Below are 13,563 nucleotides of genomic sequence, written 5' to 3'. Positions count from 1 at the left end.
AATGTAATCCCTCTCAAAATACCAACAACACTGTTCACATAAATGGGGGGGGGGAATCCTAAAATTCATATGGAACCGCAAAATACTCTGACTAGTCAAAGCAACCCTGAGTAAAAAGAACTGTGAGTTCAACATTTTATGCTGGAGGCATCACACTACCTGACTTCAAAATACACTACAGAAGAGAGATAGTAACCAAACAGCATGATGCTGGCATAAAAAAAGACACACAAACCAAGGGAAGAGAGGACCCAGAAATAAAGCCACATATTTATAGCCAACTGATTTTTGTCAAAGTCACCAAGAACATTCACTGGAGAAAGGACAGTCTCTTCAATAAATGGTCATGGGGAGAATGCAGAAGCAGGAAACTAGACCCCCACCTCTCACCAGATGCAACTACCGATTCAAAATGGATTAAAGACTTCAATGTAAGACTGGAAACTATGAAACTACCAAAAGAAACATACGGGAAATGCCTCAGGACACTGATCTGGGCAAAGATTTCACGGCTAAGACCTCAAAAGCAGAGGCAACAAAAGCAAAAAAATGGGAGCAAATCAAACTAAAACAGCTCCCAGGCAGCAACAGAAACAACCAGAGAGGGAAGCATGCTAGGTGTGTGATGGGACCAAGCTGCTCCTCCAGTAAGAAACTAATATCCACGTGCACAAGAAACTCAACAGCAAAAACGCCAATATCCAGTCAAAAAATGGGCAGATGAACTGACAGGCATCTCACATACAGGCACACATACAAATGGCCGACAGGTGTATAAAGAAGTGCTCGGCGTCCGCAATCATCAGGGAAATAAAAATCCAAACCCCCGATGAGTTAGCATCTCACTCCTGTCCAGAGGGCAATTAAGAAAAAGATGAAAAAATTATGGTTTAAATCATGAATTTGAAAAAAAAGACAAGAAGTAACAAATGAAGGGAGAAGGGCAGAGAGAGAGGACCCCACACACGCCAGTGGTGGGAATGGGAGGAAGCACGGCCACCACCGAACCGGCGGAGGCTCCAGAGACCAGCACATGACCCAGCAGCAACACAGGGCACAGCAGGAGGGACGTCACCTCCACCCGCGTTCTCTGCAGCACTGTTCACAAAGGCCAAGGTAAGAAATCAACCTAAGAGTCTATTAACAGAAGGGTGGACGAGAGAATGTGGTGTGCACTCAAGGGACACTGTTCGACCACAAAAATGAATGCAATCCTATCATTTGCAGCAACATGGATGAGCCTGGGGGTGGGGTGGGGGGTGTGATATACTGAGTGAAGTCAGCACAGCAAGATAAACACTTGGAGGTGTTCTCACTCTCACTGGGAAGTGGAAACATCCTCTTCAGAGAAGCAGAGAGCTGAGCAGTGGTTACCAGAGACTGGGGGCATTAATGGATACAAAATTACATCTAATAGGAGGGATAAGTGCTGGTGTTCTGTACCACAGCAGTGTGACTGCAGTTGACAAGAATTTATTGCTGATTTTCAAATAGTTAGAAGAAAGGGTTTTGTATGTTCCCAGCATTAAGAAATGATAAACATTTGAGGTGATGAATATGCTAATTACCCTGATTTAATCATTATACAATGGACATTATATACTGAAATATCACTCTACACCCCATAAATATATACAATACATGTCAATTACAATAAAAACCCAAATGCTATTTCTCATTTGGCCATGTCAATGTTGTGGTCTATTGGTGGAGACTTAGCCATTTCCAATAAGACTATGGTCACTTTAGCTAAAAATAAAATGAAATATCAAGAAAACCGCCACTGCACTGTCTCACATTTCCAGAATGTCCTACAGGACACAGGGCTGCAACAGAAACCATGGACCTGAAAGGCGCATCAGCGACAAGGTTGCAACATCGGCACAGCACAGCCCATAGGACTCTCCCTTGAAGAGGTGTGTTTTGATGACTTGTTCAGTGAAATTGCCCCCTTGCTTAAAGAGCTCCTTAAAGATTGTTCTGCATTACTAAATCTCAACCACTTCTGAGCATCCATTATATTCTTCAGAGCAAATAAAACAGAAGACATTTTCAAAGCCTGCTAACGTCTCCTAAGAGTCCAGCATGAAGTACCCGAGACGCAGCCCCACGCTGCCACGTCCTGTTACCTCTAAAATAGTTAACTACACACAGTCCAAGCTGCGGTTTCTGCAATACCATTAGGTTCACAAAAAATGGGGAGACTTCAAAGTCCATCTCTGACTTTTTATTTTAAAAGAAAACGCTTACGAGAGTAGAAAAGGAAAATATTCACCCAGCCCCAAACAGGGCTCAAGGCACGTGAATGCCCAGGCCAGGGTAGTGAAATAGCCAGGTACAGGCATCCAGCAAGCCAGGACAAACTCACTCCCACAGAGTCCAGCAACTGAGGACAGGGCTTACTCCCACAGCGTTCAGCAAGCAAGGACGGGGCTCACTCCCACAGCGTCCAGCAAGCAAGGACGGGGCTCACTCCCACAGCATCCAGCAAGCGAGGACAGGGTGCATTCCCACAGCGTCCAGCAAAGGAGGACGGGGCTCACTCCCACAGCGTCCAGCAAGCGAGGACGGGGTGCACTCCCACAGCGTCCAGCAAGGGAGGACGGGGCTCACTCCCAGCAAGGGAGGACGGAGCTCACTCCCACAGCGTCCAGCATAGGAGGACGGGGTTCACTCCCACAGCGTCCAGCAAGCGAGGATGGGGCTCACTCCCACAGCGTCCAGCAAGCGAGGACGGGGCTCACTCCCACAGCGTCCAGCAAGTGAGGACGGGGCTCACTCCCACAGCGTCCAGCAAGCGAGGACGGGGCTCACTCCCACAGCGTCCAGCAAGCGAGGACGGGGCTCACTCCCACAGCGTCCAGCAAGGGAGGACGGGGCTCACTCCCACAGCGTCCAGCAAGGGAGGATAGGGCTCACTTCCACAGTATCCAGCAAGGGCGGATGGGCTCAATCCCAGGAGCTGGCTGCCTCTCAGGACTGCCCTGGCTCGCACACGACCCCACCATGTGGCCTTCTGGCTGGCAGGGGTGGAGGGTGCCACACAACCCCAGAGCAGTGGTGACCAGGCAGTGCCAGCACGGCCCTCCAGCAGGTGAACTGGCTTCATCATCCATGAGGCTGCAGGACTCCAAGTGGAGGTTCAGCTCTCTTCCGGAAAATTGGCTGAGAGGTCAGAAAGAGGCCCAGGAAGGAAGAGAAGGGAGGCACAGAGGCTCCACAACCACCGTGGTGCACGGCGGGTGCTGGGCAGTGTCCACTAAGTGCCCCTCACAGTGGAACACACACAGACATGCTGCCCTGCACCCCGGCCTGCAGCTCGGAGCAGCCGCTCTTCCCCTCTCAGTTCCTGTTCACTCTCCTCAGCAGTCTCTGCAACCTCAAATCACCTGGCCAAACGGGGACAACAAAGAAAGCTGGGCATAGGACACCAGGGACCATGACCAGCAGGCAGCTCTCCAGAGAACGTGGACATGGGTGCTCCACACAGGGCTATGGCCTTACTGCACTTGACCCGAACCGTGGTCCTCTAGGCACCAAGTGAACAGGTGGGGACGGACCAGCCAGCTCACCCAAGACGGTGCGCCCTGGACACTCCAAACACACCACAGCCAGAGGGCGGCTCCTCGGGGGGAAGATGGAAACAGGAGCACAGCCCAGGAACCCTCAAGACCTCCCCCCACGCACTCCTCCAAGCAGGAACCAGACGTGCAGAAGGGCACCCCCAGTCTAAAAACATGTTTTTATGCTTTGAAAATCGAAGCCCTCGTACCAATGGCCCTCCATGGCCATCTGGTCAAGAGAGCATCACCTGCTCCTCCCCTCCAATCACACAGCCTCGCAACCGCTCCCAAATGCACCTGATGTCCTTCTGTGAGGACCACATATGGCCAGCACATGTGCCATAACCTCCCTGCTCCATCTGCAGTGTCATGATTCATGTTGTGTTATTTTGCTCACTGAGAAAGACCCAGAGTCTTCAATAAGGTCCACTGACACAATGTGCGCGTCCATTCTCATTTCAGGTGAACTGGCTCATAAAATCTGCTTCACTCTCTTGATACTTCGACCAGAGCATGTCCACAAACACCTGACCAGCACCTGATGCACGGGGAGTTGAAGTGTGTTCACTGAGTAGTTCCACGTTTTCTGGGCTAGAAGTAGGAAGGCTCATTTCACTTAGCAGTTTGCAAAACAAACATATTCAATTAGTGGGATTTTGTGCTTATGTTTGTTGCAGAAGTCTTTGGATGCAGAGGAATGCAGGGCCAGGCCCATTTTCAGGTGCCTGCGTCCAACTGTGTCTGGAGCTGGTGGAGCCCTTTGTGCTGAACACCAAATCAACCCAATTCAGGCTCATGACAAGAGACTGGGGATAGGGCACCCATAGTTCAGTGGTTAGGGCGCCAGCCACATGCACCAGGGCTGGTGGGTTCGAACCTGGCCCAGGCCTGCTTTAAAAAAAAAAACAAAACTAGCCAGGCATTGTGGCAGGCAACCTCCCAGCTACTAGGGAGGCTGAGGCAAGAGGATTACTTGAGCCCAAGTGTAAGAGGTTGCTATGAGCTATGATGCCAGGGCATTCTACCAAGGGCTACAAAGTGAGACTGTCTCCAAAAAAAAAAAAAAAAAAGACACTGGGTGTGTAGGACCTGTGAAAGTAACAGAAGAAAGACCCCAGGGAGTGACCAGTGGCAAAGAGCCTCAGGCCACAAATGCAGGACAGACATGCTCAAAAGATAATAATAATGAAGTGACCAGGAGACTGCAAAGTCGGATTTGTTTGATGGACTCCACTCTGGTGACTATGGAATAGTTTCTCTCTGTACCATCTGAGTAACCAAAAGAGGGATTGGTCAGCCCCATCACTGCCCTCCTTCTCTTCCCAGGGGTCAGACCTAGGCTCATGCCCCTTAAGTGGCCCTTGCTCTCCAGCTGTGCCTGTGGACTCCTCCCAGTGCCTGTCACAAACCTGCTAGGAGCTGGGAACACACCAGCAACCCAAAGACCAAGTCTCTGCTCACAGGACAGTGAGCACAGCAAAACCTTCCACTCCGTAAGTCCTGACAGCACGGAGCAGGTCTTTGACACATACTTGCTGAGTAAGTCAATGACTTTATTAGTCACCCACTCTGATCTCTGCTGATCTGTTCAGGGCACACTGTCCTCCAAACAGCCCCATTTCTGGAGCCGCCAGCTCCTCACAGTGTAGCGGTGGTCGGGACAGAAGCTGGGCTTCCTCCTGTGCCTCCAACTACATGCTCAGTCCCTCAAGCTAAAAGCTGGCAGATGTCTCCAAGAGGTGATCCCAGCCCTTATTCCACAAAGTCAACAAACCCAAGGAGAGTCACTAAGTTCTCAAAATCAAGTATATTTTCAATGTGACTTAAGAGAACCATTTCAGGAAAAGGGGCAGATTGCCACCATGCTCCCTCCCCAAACTAATGCCTGCAAACGAAGGACTGCTTTAACTCACATGAGACTTCCCAGCAAGTACTGAGATTTACATTAGAGAAAAGAAAAAAACCTAAATACACCAGTAAGAAATGGTCAAATAAACTGTGATGTGTCAAACCAAGGATCACAAATTATAACAAGAAAGTGGCAGACGTTAAAATGACACAAAAGCACACACAGCTCATGACTCCAACTGCCTTAAAGTCAAAATGATCTTAATAATAGGTCAATATGGCGACGCCTGTGGCTCAAGGAGTAGGGCGCCGGTCCCATATGCCGGAGGTGGCGGGTTCAAACCCAGCCCCGGCCAAAAACCACAAAAAAAAAAAAAAAAAAAAAAAAAAAATAGGTCAATATTAAGAAGAGGTGATATATTTATTACATATATATTTTTTATTTTGTAATTGTTAATGTTATGGTATTTTTCTAATAAATAAAGAAAAACATGTAACTTCACTAACCAGATAACTAAGAAAGAAAAAGAAAAAGACGGATTGTGCATATGGATACGTAAGGACGGCCCTCTCTCTGATGCCAGGGGGATTCGTCTCAGTTGGGCCCATCCATAGTCTTTAATCTTTCAATTAGGACACAGAAAGAGTTTTCCAAGCGAATGGCAAAAGAAATTACTTAAAACCAGCAGCCCTGGGTGTCACCTGTGGCTCAGTGTATGAGGCACCAGCCTCATATATGGAGGGTGGAGGGTTCGAACCCAGCCCCAGCCAAACTGCAACAAAAAAATAGCTGGGCATTGTGGCGGGCACCTGTAGTCCCAGCTACTTGGGAGGCTGAGGCAAGAGAATCACCTAAGCCCAAGAGTTGGAGGTTGCTGTGAGCTGTGATGGCACAGAACTCTACAGAGGGCGATAAAAAAAATAAAAAATACCCAGCAGCCCAGAAGAAAAGGAACTATTCAACCCACTATCGATCACAGAAGCCCTTCGTATCTCACCAGCTGGGTCAGTTTTCTTTTTTTCTGATTTTCATACCTGTGTACAAAGCCCGTAAGGAAGGCATGGTCTCTGTCCATGAATCACGCAGCACAGAGGCCCCACATTACCATTCAAGACACTCAACAGACCCCCACAAAAAAAGGGCAGATTTGTATTTTAAATTTTACAACTTAGTATCTTAGCACTTTCCTCTCTTTGATTCAAGCGCTTATTAAAATTAATTCTCAGTCTGTGGGCACTCAGAGCATCTGAATACTCCTTGGTTGGCTCCTTGCGCCCCGAGTCTTCAGCCACAGCAGCTGGGCCTCCAGTGAGCACTCCTCATGATGACCGCGGACAAACACATGCAATGAATTCTTTGGAGACCAATTCTTGAGTGACCCTCAGCAGAAAAGAACAGAGCTCTAGCCATAGTAGTAGGTAACCTTTGTATAAAACACACACACAAAAAAAAAATCATAAAAGTGAAATTAAAGCTGGCAACTTGAAAGTAGAAGTGTAAAATGGAACTAGGAAGAACAAGAGCCTGATAAAAGGGGACAGAAACTTACCACCTCACCCTACAGGTGTCTTCCGTATCACAAAAGACAGAATGTTCCCCATTTTGCCATGGGGACAAATATCAGTTTGCAAAACTAAGTCAAATGTCTGCAGCCAGGACCTTGCTTTTCTAAGGTGTCTGAGTAATTTTGGGAAGAACTAGAATGATCTTAACGATATGACTAGGGTCCAATGGTGAATCACTTGGTATACATGACAGCAAAACCAGAATTATTCAGTACGCTGTCTTTGCAATTCAGAAGAATGCTACAACTCATCCCATAAATCACTGCTTTAAAAAAAAAATCAGTTCTGAAAAAAGAGACTACCCATTTGAAAAAGGCTTGGAGGAGGAAGACAAAAAATGACTCATAACTTCCAACAGCTTGTAGCCTCCAAACCACAACAAGGGCATGAAACTACAGGTCCAGCATGAAACAAAATAGAGACGTCGTCACAGCTGCCACCTCCTGAGGTCCAGACCTGAGCACAGGACTGCAGCAGGGCAGACACCAGCATCCGGGCAGCCTGTTGAGTCTGCATCTTCATGTGCATGTGTGTGCATGTATGTGTGTACACGTGTGCATGTATGTGTGTGCATGTATGTGTACACGTGTGCATACATGTATACATGTATGTGCGTTGTGCACGTGTTTGTGTGTTTGTGCATGTGTGTAGTATGTGTGTGCACAGGTGCATGTGTGTATGCACGTATGTGTGCTTTGTGTGTGTGCGTATCCTTGTGTGCTGTGCACGTGTGTGCATGTGTACATGTGCGTGTGTGTGTGTTTGCCTTCCTAGCTTCCCGACTACATTTGACATCGATAATTATTCATCTAAAAAAGATCATTCAAATCAAATTATTTTAACAAGTCTGAGGAACTCTTAAAATTCAAGCCCACACATTTAAAAACCCATACACATCAGTGCTGCCACATTCTAAGTACAATTTTTAAAAATACAGGTAACAGTATATTAAATTTCTCATGCCAAGGTTTCCACTTCATTCACCATGATACTTACAGTCATCCATGGCAGCTTTCAGACAGACATAACAAAGTAAAACTGGTGAATCTGGGGCCTGACTCTATGCGTGCATGGAGTAAGTTCTTTTCCAGTCTATCACCCCTGCCTTCCTTCCTCCCCTCCCAGCTGTAACAAATTATCAATGAGGCTGGGGAAGCAAACATTCTTTTCAAACATTTGTTTTCCAAGGTAAACTATTATTTCCTTTCAATGAAAACACTGTGCATTGGGTGGCGCCTGTGGCTCAGTGAGTAGGGCGCCGGCCCCATATACCGAGGATGATGTGTTCAAGCCCAGCCCCGGCCAAACTGCAACAAAAAAATAGCCAGGCGTTGTGGCAGGCGCCTGTAGTCCCAGCTGCTAGGGAGGCTGAGGCGAGAGAATCGCGTAAGCCCAAGAGCTGGAGGTTGCTGTGAGCCGTGTGATGCCACGGCACTCTACCCTCGGGCGGTACAGTGAGACTCTGTCTCTACAAAAAAAAAAAAAAAAAGAAAACACTGTGCATCGAGTTGGGTGGCACCAAGACTCCAGGTCCCTGCTGCAACCTTTGCAGGTGGTCCTGCGGTTCAAGGTTGAACTCAGATGTGGGTCTCCCACACCACATGGCAGTGAACCACCAAAAAACAAGGGATGGGATGTGGGCAGGGCAGCGCTCACTGTCATCTTGTACCCCATAGCCCTGAGAATGCCACCCCCAAAGTCCACAAACCTCACCACCAGCCATCTTTTTAAGATGTCTCTCTCTGGCAACAGTCATGGGTAAGATGCAAGTAAACTACCCATTTTTTTTTCCTTGTTTTTTTTTTTTTTTTTTTTTGTCGAAACAGAGTTCTACCCTATGCCCTGAGCAGAGGGCAATGGCATCGTAGCTCACTGCAACCTCAGACTCAGGCTGTGGGCATCCTGCTGCCTCAGCCTCCGAAGCCGCTGGGATTACAGGCGCTCGCTGCAGCGCCTGGCTGGGTTTTCCCATTCTTTTCCATGAGTCGGAGTCTCACTCTCGCTCAGACAAGCCTCGAACTCCTGAGTTCAAGCAATCCTCCCTCCTCAGCCTCCCACAGTGCTGGGATCACAGGCATGAGCCACCGCGCCCGGCTTAAACTACCCATTTATTAATATATTATGTAAGAAAAAGTGTTGGCTCCCCGTTCCACAGAGAACGATGGACATTTCAGAGAGCTTTCACCACCTTCTTCAGTTTCACACTTACTGAGAAATGTTAAATTGGACCCATTATGGATCAGAATTAATAGTTGAAGTAGTCTGGTATTTTAATTACAAAGCAAAGCATCAACTGAATAACTCCCATTAGCAGAAGTTAAAAAGTGAGTAGGCATGTGACATGCTAACAATTAAAAAGCCAGAAAGTACACGTATTATATAAAGCACAGCATAAATTGTTTAAAAGACTCCCCTTCTGCAAAAACCAAATAGTTTTCACAGACTGTATCACGAGGCAGCTGCCTGGAGTTCCATTAATAAGAGTCCCGCCCTTCCCAAATGGGAAGAGCTTCTATAGCTCCAACCAGTGCTGGAAGTGCGTGCACAGCCCCCAAGTTTCTCCGATCAGTCAACAGAGAAACATATTTCCTAATTTCAAGCAACCACTGAAATTTTTTTAAATGAGATATTGGTCTGTCTTTTGGGGAAGTTTTTTGTTCTCTTTCCAATTTGCTAGGGATTTCCATTTAAAATCTTTCCTTAAGCCAAAGGATGTTGATTTTCTCATTAATGAAATCATTTTTAGGCCCTTTAAAGCCAAAAACAAAAATATACAATTCCAAAATGCAAGAACATAGGTGAGAGAAAGGAAGGAAAAATATAGTAATGTGGGAAAGTCTAAGAACAGCACCCCACCCAGGCTTGGTGCGAGACCCTCCTGGCTCCCACTCAGACCCTAGCACCTGAGCATAGCAGCAGCCCTGATCCCCAGGAGGGCTGCCCACCACAGAAAGACCCACCGGCAGAAAGACCCTGCATTTTGCTGACAGCACAGTTCCTCCCCTGCAGGGCCAGGAGGCTCTGGGCAGGCACAGACCCTCCCAAGAGAATGAAGGCGACCAGCAGAGCAGGAGAAACCCTTTATCAAGGAAACTACCCCACAAAATGGGCAACACTAGCATCTGTGATGGAACCCAGTGCGTAGCGTGAACCCGGCCCAGACCAGTGTCCAGAAATCTAAATAATACACAACCCATGAGAGGCTGGTTGGCTGCCACACTAAAGCTATAGGGAAATATTTCTTTCTTTCAATCTACGTTATGTGCTTAAAATGGAATTTTTCCCATTCCCCTCTGTAGGAACTAAGCCCTGGAAATTCCACATGTTTCTACAGTATTTTATGATATTTTAATACAATGATGACAACCAGCTTAAAGAATTCTCTCCACATGAATTTTGATTAAAGACAAGATATGAAAGCAAAACATTAAAAAAAATTCAGCGGGCGGCACCTGTGGCTCAAGGAGTAGGGCGCCGGTTCCATAAGCCAGAGATGGCGGGTTCAAACCCAGCCCCGGCCAAAATAAATAAATAAATAAATAAATAAACTTTAAAAAAAAATAAAATAAAATAAAATAAAAAAATTAAAAAAATTCAGCATTAAAGTTTTCAGTTTTCACTTTGAAAGCGGACATACGCGTTGGGAATTTTTTAAGTTCTACAATGTAAAGAGATGCTGAGATTAGGTTTCTATTAAGCTATAGCAGAAAACAAGGTGAATCATCTCGTTTATGCCCATAAAACCATTCTGTGTAGTTTCAAGACATGAAATTGCAAATGACCTTAGAGCACAATTCAATGTGGACAAAGCCACACTTCAAAATAAACGTATTTATTAAAATAAAGAAGACACAGCTATGAATGGAGCAGTGGGGGAGGAGCAGGGTCTCAAGTGTTTAGGTCTGAGCAAGGTCTATGCAGAAAGAGGAACAGTAACCGGCTTCCGGTATGCAGACACACCTGAGTCTAAAGTGGCTTTTCCAGACTCTGGGCAGCAAGAACACATCACTCCTCCTCCAAGAGCACCTGCTGGTGACAGGTGACCAGCATCACCCAAAAAGGCCACTACTCTGAACACACTGGACACAAGTTCCCACATGTCTCCCCAAACGGCCATGCGCTTTGCTGGGGAGCTGACACTGCAGGTCAGCACACAGTCTGGGGGTGCTGGACACCAGGCACTGGAGGGACGAAATCTGCCCCCAGGCTGACAAAATTCAACGACCAGGTGAAGCTTTTCTCCTGGACACTCTGCCCTGTCTGCCCGTCTGCCCCAGGTGGGTGCTGCCTTCAGGTCCTCCCAGGCTCAGGTAATGCCCTCACCGCCTTCAGCTGCTCCCAACAGTGACTGCCTCTCTCCTGCCACCCTTCACTTTGCAAAGCATACGAATAAATACCTTGTAGAACCTCAAATTTGGAATTAAAACAAAAACTGCAGGCCATGGAGGCGTGGAAAGGCAATGGACACCCCAGCACAGCCGCGTCTCCTGCCTCCTCTGCCCCGAAAGTGTTAAGGAGAACATAAAGTCAACATCAGCTCCTCCCTGCTGATGAAAACTGGCACGAATGAATGTACTTTCTGGCTGCCGGCCCTCACAAAACCGTTACCAAAAAAAAAGTTCGCCATGCTAAACTGCTCCCAATATAAACCGAGCGAGCCGCCGCCCCCACCGCGCGGTGCCCAGTGGCCTACCCAGCGGGCCGGACGACTCCTAAATATAAATTAAACACTTCACATTTGGGAACTTTACTGTTTTTTTTTTTTTAAGACCCAGCAGAACCCGATCTGAAACTTACGACAGTCGAGCGCGTGACCGGCACCATTAGGAGCAGACGAGAAGGCGCCCGGAGCGCCGCGTGAAATCACGGCGGCGAATCCGTCACAAATGCTCAGTAGGACACGGCGGGGGCCAGGCTCGAAGCCTGGCCTGGGGGAGGAGGCTCCGCGATCCAGCCCAGCCTTCGCATTACGACGCGCACGGCCAATAAACAGTAGTACTCTCTACCCCGCGGAGCCGGCGCTGCCGGGAGGCCGGGGGCCCGGAACGCCGGAGGGGTCAGGTCCCGGAGTCCAGCGGCAAGTTTCGCATCCGAATAAGGCCGGAGGCAGCGCCAGGCCGACCCACCATCGAACGCGGGCGGCGCGCGGCGCTGCGGCAGCAAGGACGCGGCGCTCGGGGGGCAGCGCGCATCCGGGAAGGCCGCCCGCCCGCCCGCCCGCCCGCCGGCCCGAGGCTGGCCCATCCTGCGTCCTCGCGCTGCGCCCAGGCCCCGCCGCAGCGAGCAGGGGGTGGCCGCACGACCCCCGGCGGGGCCGGCAGGGCGGGGGCCGCGGCGCACACGCGCCCGGCCCGGGGACGCACCTCGCCCGCCCGAGCCCGGGGATCGGCCGCCTCCCCAGGCCCGGGGCTGCCGCGCTCAGGCCCGCGCGCCCCCCGCCCCGAGTCCCTCGGCCTCGGCCCTCCCGGGGACAGCCCGCGGGCCGCGGCCCGGCGCGGGCACGGGCTCTGGGCCGGGAGGAGGACGGGCGGGGGCCCTGGTTACCTTCCGACAGCTCCAGCTCCAGCTCGGCCAGGCGGGCCCTCACCTCCAGCGGCAGGGCCATGCCCTCCAGGCTGCGGTCCGCCATGCTCGCCGGCCCGCACGGCCTCCCTTTGTTCGCAGGCGGCGGTCTCGGCGGCCGCTCCTCGCGCCCAGCGGAACCGCACCGAGGAGGCGGCGGCGGGCGCGGGCGCGGGAGGCCGGCGGCGGGCGCGCAGGGACCTCCCTCCTCCCCGCGCGCCTGCTCCGCGCGGCCCCGCCACGGAGGCCTCGCGCGCGCTCCCCACGCGGCCCGGCCCGCCCCGCGCGCGCTCGCGGGCCCGCGCCTAGGCCACAGCGGCCCCGGTCCGCCCCGCTCCACCGCCCTGCCCGCGGAAGCGCCGCCGCGCGCGCACCAGGAAGAACGCGCGGGAGGGGAGGGGAGGGGAGCTCCGGGCGGGGGCGCGCGGTGGGGGAGGGGCGGGGGCGCGCGGCGGGGGAGGGCCGTCCTGCAGCTCTGGCTCTGTGGGTCCGGCGGGGGCCTCCCTGGCTTAACGAGAAAAACACCTTCTGCGGCCCCGGTTTCACGCGCACACGGAAACTTCAAGCGTTCTGGGTCTTTGAAGGTTGATGTTTTTTAATGAATACTTTTCAAGGGGGAAAAGGGGTACCACGCTGGAAGTCTCTCATTCTGGATCTAGAACCCACTAGCAAATGACCTTGAGCCCTCTGCACCCAGGCCTGGGCCTCGGTGTGCCCATCTGAGAAGGGGGAATGGAGGAGCAGGTGGGGTCGCCTCGCCCCCCAGCCCCAGGTCAGCCCTCTGGTCTGAGGCTCTGTCACTGCATCCTACCCAAACCCTCCCCAGCAGGTCCTACTCAGGCTCCCTCTCTCCCCACCCTAAGCCCCCCAACCCCCATGGGGTTATCCACTGTGCCTCAGGGTCATCTCTGCTTTCTGCTTGGCTGAAGCCAAATCTGTAGTTCTAGCCCCGACAATTTGGGGACGCACTCACATCTCCAGATATCCACTGAACAGCCTCACCTACCTGCCCTCCTACCCCGAA

General features: G+C 50.7%; 1 protein-coding gene across 7 annotated transcripts in view; it reads right to left on the bottom strand.

Annotated features, from left to right (window-relative positions):
* DIP2C (disco interacting protein 2 homolog C) overlaps window positions 1-12,831 on the bottom strand; it is a 265,905-nt gene extending 253,074 nt beyond the window's left edge. For 4 of the 7 annotated variants that reach the window (XM_053572384.1, XM_053572385.1, XM_053572386.1 and 1 more), the window contains exon 1: window positions 12,522-12,828. In XM_053572384.1, the coding sequence (XP_053428359.1) occupies window positions 12,522-12,606 (85 nt within the window). In that variant the 5' untranslated portion in view covers window positions 12,607-12,828. Of the gene's footprint in view, window positions 1-11,774; window positions 12,383-12,521 lie in introns of those variants that run through there. The other 3 variants (XM_053572388.1, XM_053572389.1, XM_053572390.1) reach the window with 3 other exon arrangements.
* Window positions 12,832-13,563: the final 732 nt, after the last annotated feature.

This window comes from Nycticebus coucang, chromosome 20 (genome assembly GCF_027406575.1).
Source record: "Nycticebus coucang isolate mNycCou1 chromosome 20, mNycCou1.pri, whole genome shotgun sequence".
Taxonomy (NCBI): domain Eukaryota; kingdom Metazoa; phylum Chordata; class Mammalia; order Primates; family Lorisidae; genus Nycticebus; species Nycticebus coucang.
Note: the sequence above shows the minus strand (reverse complement) of the source record. Positions and strands in the feature narration are given on the sequence as shown.